Below are 7,536 nucleotides of genomic sequence, written 5' to 3' on the forward strand. Positions count from 1 at the left end.
CAGGTTGAAATAGGTACTGCCTTAGATCATCTCACCCACTCAGAGTGCTTTTGTACCGAGGCGGTTGATCACTGATAATGTGTTCGTGGCATATAAGACACTCCATACCATGCACTCCATAAAAAAGGGGAAGAAGGGTTCCATGGCTTTGAAGCTGGATATCAGTAAAACCTATGATCATGTGAAGTGGCACTTTCTTCAATGGGTTATGGAGAAGTTGGGGTTTTCGGTTGTTTGGATAGAAAGGGTGATGAGCTGTGTGACAACACCATCCTTTTCTATTCTAATAAATGGGAAGCCCTATGGCATGATCCATCCGTCTAGAGGAATCCGTCAGGGAGATCCATTATCACCCTACCTATTCTTATTGTGTGCCAAAGGCTTTACTACACTGTTGAAAAAAGCAAAATCAGAAGGGCGAATTAAGGGAGTTTCCATCTGCAGAGGGGCACCAAAGGTCACGAACCTTATGTTTGTTGATAACTCATTCCTGTTTTGCCAAGCAACTCGAGCTGAAAGGGAAATTATAGCAGAGATCCTCCAAACATATGAAAGAGCTTCAAGGCAAAGTATTAATTTGGAAAAGTCTTTAGCTTATTTCAACAGTAACACTTCAAAGAGGCAGAAAGGTCAAATCTTGGAATTTTTGAGAGTAAAGGAGGTTGACCAGTTTGAAACTTACCTTGGTCTACCAACTTTGATTAGGAGGGCCAAGTATCACACCTTCTCATTCTTGAAAGATAGAATCTGGAAGAAACTCCAAGGATGTAAGGGCATGTTATTGTCTAGAGATGGCAAAGAAATCCTCATCAAGGCTATGGCACAATCCATACCCACCTACACTATGAGTGTGTTTCAAATCCCTTTGAAACTATGTGATGAATTAGGTGCATTATGTGAAAAATTTTGGTGAGGTCAAGTGGGAAATGAACGGAAAATTCAGTGGAAGAGTTGGGATAAGCTGACTGTTTCAAAGAAAGAAGGTGGATTGGGATTTCGAGATTTGAGAGCTTTTAATTTAGCCATGTTGGCCAAGCAAGGTTGGAGGATGGTTCAAGGCAATGATTCACTGCTCTATCAATGTTTTAAAGCAAGGTACTTTCCGAGATCAAATTTCCTAGAGGCTAAAGAATCACCTAATTGCTCATATGTGTGGAGAAGTTTGATGGTTGCAATGCCTATTCTTCAATCTAGCCACTGTTTGAAGGTTGGTAATGGAGTTTCAATCAATGCCTTAAACGATAAGTGGCTCCCAAATTTCCCACAAACAAGATCCTAAATCCGATCCAAAAAAATTGGGGTGATTTGATGGTGTATAAGCTAATCAATCTGAAGCTGAATATATGGAGTGTACGGGCACCACCCTCCTTCAAGCCCACTTACTCAGAGGCCCACAAATGTAATAACACGTGTGAGAGCCTAACACTAATCACGTGTGAAACCAATCACGGCATGGTCGGCGAGTGTGGAGTCTCGCACGGCATCACTTAGGGGATACCACATCCAAGCAAATTGTACTCAGAATGCACGGCAGCACTTAGGGGATGCCACCGCCAAGCAGAGAACCTATTGGCAGAGTGGGTTTCACCGCTACTGTCATCTTCTCCCACCTATCACCAAACATCCACTTAAGTATAATGGTATTGGACATTTTCTTCCATTGCCTAGATAATGCCCCTGCCGAGCATAAAGCCTAGCGGTGGAGCTAGTTCCAATGCCACTGCCACCCTCCCCACTCAAGATTAGACATCCACTTAGGAGAAGCAGTACTGGACCTCTCCTCCACTCACCAGGGGAATGATCATGACCATTTTACTAACTATGACTATAAATAAGCAAGGAGAATTTAGTGGGTTAGTTTGCAATTTCGAAGAGAAAGACGAGAGAGAGAGAGAGAGAGAGAAAGAGAGGAAGAAAGATCAATCACCCTGGAGAAGAAGGAAAGTGATAATGAAAATCAGGAAAGCTAGGTACTAGATCGGCCGAGCATAGCATCACCCGTTGTAGGAAATCCAAAAGCCCACCATATAAATAGATTGTGAGCCCAAATACATCTTAGGCCCAATAACCATATTTGGGAGCACACAATTGGCGCCGTCTATGGGAATCTCCTACGTAGTTGTGGTACTATCTAGGCGCGCACGGGAGAATGCCTGGCAGTAGACAAGGAAGCCATGCAGAGAGCGGCTCTAGAGGGTTGCAGGGATCTACATGGCGAGAAAGGAGGCAAAAAAGGCAAAAGGACAGAAGACATGAGGAAGCAGAGGAACCGGGGCTCGGAGAAGGGTCGTACCAAACCCTCCGAACAATGTTTGACGACTCGGGCCGCAACCGCCTCGACAGGAGGGACTAGGAGCTTAAGCAGAGGGATCGAGAACTCGAGTGCTTGCGAAAGGAGGTGAGAAATTTAGAGTTGCAAGGCAGGGCAGACGTATGAGAAGGGACCATGAGGAATGAAGGGAAAGGTCAGCCAGTGTGGGGAATCACCATGCGGCAGGATCCCACCAATCCAGGTCCCTTCGACACCGCGAGCATTCGTTAGAGTATGCGGACTGTGAATCGACTTCCCCGGATGAGGGGCGACCTCGAAATGTGGCCGTGGATGCCATGAGTAGGGCATTACACCAAGCTGCTCTGTCTCCATTCTTGAGAGATATTGAGAGCGCACCAATGCCAAACAGGTTCATGCGGCCTCCGTTCAAATCCTACACTAGAAGGAAAGACCCAGTGGAACATGTGAGTCACTATATTCAAATGATGTCTTTACATGCCCATAACGATGCCTTGATGTGCAAGGTTTTCCTCTCAAGCCTCGGCCCAACCGCTTTGAGGTGGTTCAACGGATTAAAGAAAGGTTCGGTCCATAGTTTCTCGAAACTGATCCAAGAGTTCAGAGTGCAGTTCATGACTTGCAGCCAAGTTCCGTAGCTCGTAGATGTGTTACTGTCGATGAAAATGGGGGCTGGGAAAACCGTTCGCAACTACGCCAATCCGTACTAGGAATTGTACAACGAGATCGGTGAGGGCAATGAAAAGATCGCGGCAAGCACCTTTCAGATGAGGTTACCCGAAGAGTCGGGGCTAAAAGAATCATTGACCTTGAGGCCTCCCGAGGATATGAGGCAGTTGATGAGGTGTATCGAGGAGTACAAGTGCTTGGAAGACGATCGGCTGCAGACCAAAGGGAAAGCCCCGATAATCAATTATCCTCGGAACACTGGCTTCAACCCCAGACACAGGAAGGATTTGAGAATTCAAAAGCCCGGCCCGGCGATTGGGGGAGTCAATGTGGTGTTTAAGGAGCCCGTGCACAGGATCATTGAAAGGATAAAAAATGAGTCGTATTTTAAGAGACTGAACAAGATGGCGAGCGACCCATCAAGGAGAAACCAGAATTTGTATTGCACCTACCACAGAGATAAAGGGCACACCACCGAGTAGTGCAGAGTATTGAAGGATCACCTAGAGCAGTTGGTGAAGGTAGGACATTTGAAAGAATTTCTGTCAAAGACCGGGAATCAAGAGACCGGGCAGGAAGGTCGGCTACGTCAAAACCCTCTCCCACCCCCTTTGGGAGTAATAGAAGTCATCCACGCAGTACCGAGGGGCATTAGAGCATCCACAATGAAGGGGGTATTGGCCGTGGTATCAGCAGAAGGTTGCGCAGGCGAGCAATCCCCGGGAAAGAAGCCGAGATACACTAGACAACCCATAGCGCTTGACGACGATGACCTGGAAGGCACCACTCAATTGCACCACGATGCTTTAGTAGTCATAGCCCGTGTAAGGGGTTTCATAGTAAAGAGAGTAATGATAGACCAAGGGAGTGGTGCAAATGTAATGTACCCAGACCTGTATAGGGGGCTCGGCCTGAAAAAGAAGGATTTGTCCAAGTATGACATGCAGTTGATGGGATTCGATGGGCACATGGTGACACTAGAAGGGCAGATTTCACTCTTGGTCAACATGGGAGGTAAGAAAGTGATTATGACATTCATAGTGGTCACTTCTTTCTCACCATATACAGAAATCCTCGGAAGGCCGTGGATTCACGACATGGGAGCTGTACCATCCACATTGCACGTCAAAGTCAAGTTTTTAACCGAAAATGGGATTGCAGTGATATGGGGTGATCAACAGGCAGCCAGACAGTGCGTAGTAGCTACAGCCTACAAACAAATCGAGCAGGAGGAGTCAACCGAGAAGGCTCCCCTATAGCAATTACAGCAGCCCCAGGAAGTAGGGACCGATGTCGCCGAGGATTTGGTGAGGGTAAAAATCCTGCCGGGAGGCAAAAGGAGTTTCCTGATAGGGGCAGGCTTGATTGATGGGGATAGGGTGGAGTTATTGCTTTTTCTTATACGAAACGTGGATGTGTTCGCCTGGAGCCCATATGAGGTGCTCGGGGTCGACCCCGAATTTATTGTTCATAAGCTGAATGTGGACCCTTTATGCCCTCCTAAGAAGTAGAGACTGAGAAGGTCCACAAAAGAGCATACAAAGGCCGTCGGATAAGAGGTTGGGAAGCTCAGAGAGGCAAGGGCCATAAAGGAAACATTCTTTCCAGAGTGGCTTGCAAACACGATGGTAGTGAAGAAGAAGTTTAGTAAGTGGAGGGTTTGTGTTGAATTCACCGACCTAAACCAAGTAGGTCCAAAGGATCCGTTCCCGATGCCGAAAATTGATCAACTAGTGGACAAGACATGCAGGCACCCAAGAATGAGCTTTCTCGATGCTTTTCAGGGTTATCACCAGATTATCTTAGCTGCCGAGGATCAGGAGAAAACGACATTCATAACATCTGATGCTAACTATCACTACACCGTGATGCCATTCGGATTGAAGAACGCGGGAGCCACTTATCAACGAATGATGACGAGGATGTTTCGGGATAAGATTAGACATACAGTTGAGGTATGCATTGACGATATGGTGATAAAAACCAAGCAAGAAGGGCAGCACATTGACAACCTTAAGGAGGTGTTCGAGATACTTCGGCGACACCGGCTGCGCCTCAATGCCGAGAAGTGCGCTTTCAGAGTAGGGTCTGACAAGTTCTTGGGTTATTCGATTACCAAACGGGGACTGAAGTTAACCCCGATCAAATTGAAGCCATGATGCATCTCAAACCACTGAGCAATTCGAAAGAGGTTCAAAAATTGACTGGCATGTTGGTTGCTCTCAACCGATTTATTTCCAAGTTTATTGATCGGTGCCAACCATTTTATCAGCTTTTGAAGAAGTGGAAGGGGTTTCAATGGGACGTGGAGTGTGACAGAGCCTTCCAAGATCTTAAGGACTACCTTGGGCGGGCACCGACGTTGGCAGCCTCAGAACAAGGAGAAGACCTGTATATGTACCTCTCGGTATCCGAGCACGCAGCCAGCGTCGTGCTATTGAGGGATAGTGGTGTACAACTCCTAGTTTATTACATCAGTAAGACGTTAGTTGACGCCGAGACAAGGTATTTACCACTGGAGAAACTGGTGCTGGCACTCATGCATTCCACCCGAAAATTGCCCCATTACTTTCAGGCTCACACTGTCCATGTCTTGACCGAGTATCCACTTCAGTCATTGTTGAGAAGATCTGACTTTACGGGGAGGATAGCTAAGTGGGGGACTCAACTAGGTTCTTTTGACATCAGATACAGGCCGAGGAACTCGATGAAGGGGTAAGTACTTGCGGATTTTATTGCCGAGTTCTCACCAAGAAGTACAGATGTAGTCTGCCTCGCGGAAGTCAGGCCATGGAAAGTATTTGTGGATGGCGCATCCAATGCGGCGGGAGCGGGGGCTGGAATTGTGGTCATCACCCTGGAAGGGCTAAAGCTAGAGCACTCATTCAGGTCAGGTTTCAGGGCTTCTAAAAATGAGGCTGAGTATAAGGCCCTGCTAGCCAGACTTAGAGTTGCCACGAATCTGGGAGCCAAGGAGGTGGAAGTTTACTCGGATTCTCTCCTAGTAGTGAATCAGGTGCACGGGAACTTTGAGGCCAAAAATACTCGGATGATTGAATATCTGCGGCGGGTAAAGCGAACCATGGGTAATTTTTCAAAGGTCAAGATTGAACGGGTAGCCCGGGGGCAGAACCAGAACGCCGATTCCTTAGCAATGCTGGCATCATCAATAGCTGACATGGTACCTCGGTTGATCAGGGTGGAATTAGTGCCGGAACCAAGCATTACCGCTAGGACGCCGGTCACACAGATCACCACAACCTAGAGTTGCTGGATGGACCCTATCATCAAGTTCCTTGTGGAGGGCCGAGCCCCGGAGAATGAGAAAGAGGCAGCCAGAGTACGACGAGTCGCTGCTCCGTACTGGTTGTTTGCCGATAGGAAGTTGTACCGAAGATCATTCGAAGGGCCGTACTTGCAATGTCTTCATCCCAGTCAGGCCAAAGAGCTTTTAACTGAGCTGCTCGAGGGTATGTGCGGTAGCCACGTGGGGGGGAGTTCGTTGGCTTACCGAGCAATGACTCAAGGGTTTTGGTGGCCGCGGATAAGGAAAGATGCAACCGAGCATGCTTGAAGGTGCGAGCAGTGCCAGATACACGCACCAATGATCTACCAGCCCGTCAGGAACTTAAACCCAGTAAGCGACCCGTGGCCATTCGCTTACTGGGAGCTAGACATAGTCGGGCCATTTCCTCGAGCACCGGGCAACCAGAGGTTTGTGCTAGTGGCCGTAGACTACTTCACGAAGTGGGCAGAAGCGGAGGCACTTGGGAACATCCGAGATGTTGAGGTCAAGAGGTTCGTATGGAGGAACATTGTAACAAGATTCGGCGTGTCAGAGTCTCTTGTCTCGGACAATGGTTTAGAGTTCGACAGCAGAGCGTTCTGAGAGTTCTGTAGCAACCTTGATATCCGAAACTGGTATTCCACGCTAGCATATCCGCAGAGTAACGGCCAGGCAGAAGCAACCAATAAGGCCATCGTGAGCGAATTGAAGAAAAGGCTGGAGGGCGCTAAGGGAAGATAGGCCGAGGAGTTATCAAGCATCCTATGGGCATATCGAACAACTCCCAGGAGATCCACGGGAGAAACACCATTTTCTTTGACTTATACGGCAGAGGTTATCACCCCCGCCGAAGTGAACCTGTGCAGCGCTCGAGTCGTGGGATTCGCTCCGAACGAGAATGAGAATCTAATGGCCAAGCAGCTGAACTTGCTAGAGGAACACCGAGAAGCGGCCATCATTCGACTAGCAGAGTATCAGCAAAAACTCGCCTAGAGATACAATAGAAGTGTGAGGAAACGGGAGCTTTCGCTGGGGATCTGGTACTTCGCAAGGTCGTAGGGAACACACGAGACGTTAATGCAAGGAAACTAGCTCCATCCTGGGAAGGGCGCTACCGGGTAACCACTATTGCTAGTGCAGGGGCGTACTACTTAGAAGACTTGGAGGAAAAACCCCTTCGCCGGCCATAGAATATTCACAACTTGAAAAAGTTCTATCATTGACCGGTTGTTTTCCAAAGGTGTAAACTTGATGTAATTTTGCGTTATCTCATATTTAATATGACAGAATC

General features: G+C 47.8%; 2 protein-coding genes across 2 annotated transcripts; both read left to right on the plus strand.

Annotated features, from left to right (window-relative positions):
• Positions 1 to 3,624: 3,624 nt before the first annotated feature.
• LOC142635448 (uncharacterized) lies at positions 3,625 to 4,218 on the plus strand. Its single transcript, XM_075809600.1, has one exon. The coding sequence runs from the start codon at positions 3,625 to 3,627 to the stop codon at positions 4,216 to 4,218; it is 594 nt and encodes a 197-aa protein (XP_075665715.1).
• Positions 4,219 to 6,563: 2,345 nt separating this feature from the next.
• Positions 6,564 to 7,238, plus strand: LOC142635449 (uncharacterized). Its single transcript, XM_075809601.1, has 2 exons — positions 6,564 to 6,757; positions 7,034 to 7,238. The coding sequence occupies exons 1-2, from the start codon at positions 6,564 to 6,566 to the stop codon at positions 7,236 to 7,238; spliced, it is 399 nt and encodes a 132-aa protein (XP_075665716.1).
• The last annotated feature ends 298 nt before the right edge of the window (positions 7,239 to 7,536 follow it).

The sequence above is a fragment of the Castanea sativa genome, chromosome 5 (assembly GCF_040712315.1).
Source record: "Castanea sativa cultivar Marrone di Chiusa Pesio chromosome 5, ASM4071231v1".
NCBI lineage: Eukaryota > Viridiplantae > Streptophyta > Magnoliopsida > Fagales > Fagaceae > Castanea > Castanea sativa.

What these genes read in the sequence shown, in the direction of transcription:
- LOC142635448 (XM_075809600.1), top strand. Translation starts at nt 3,625, where the DNA reads ATGAAGGGGGTATTGGCCGTGGTATCAGCAGAAGGTTGCGCAGGCGAG.
- LOC142635449 (XM_075809601.1), top strand. Translation starts at nt 6,564, where the DNA reads ATGATCTACCAGCCCGTCAGGAACTTAAACCCAGTAAGCGACCCGTGG. An exon ending in CGAGATGTTGAGGTCAAGAG is followed by an intron (nt 6,758 to 7,033) that starts GTTCGTATGGAG and finishes AACAACTCCCAG; the next exon opens with GAGATCCACGGGAGAAACAC.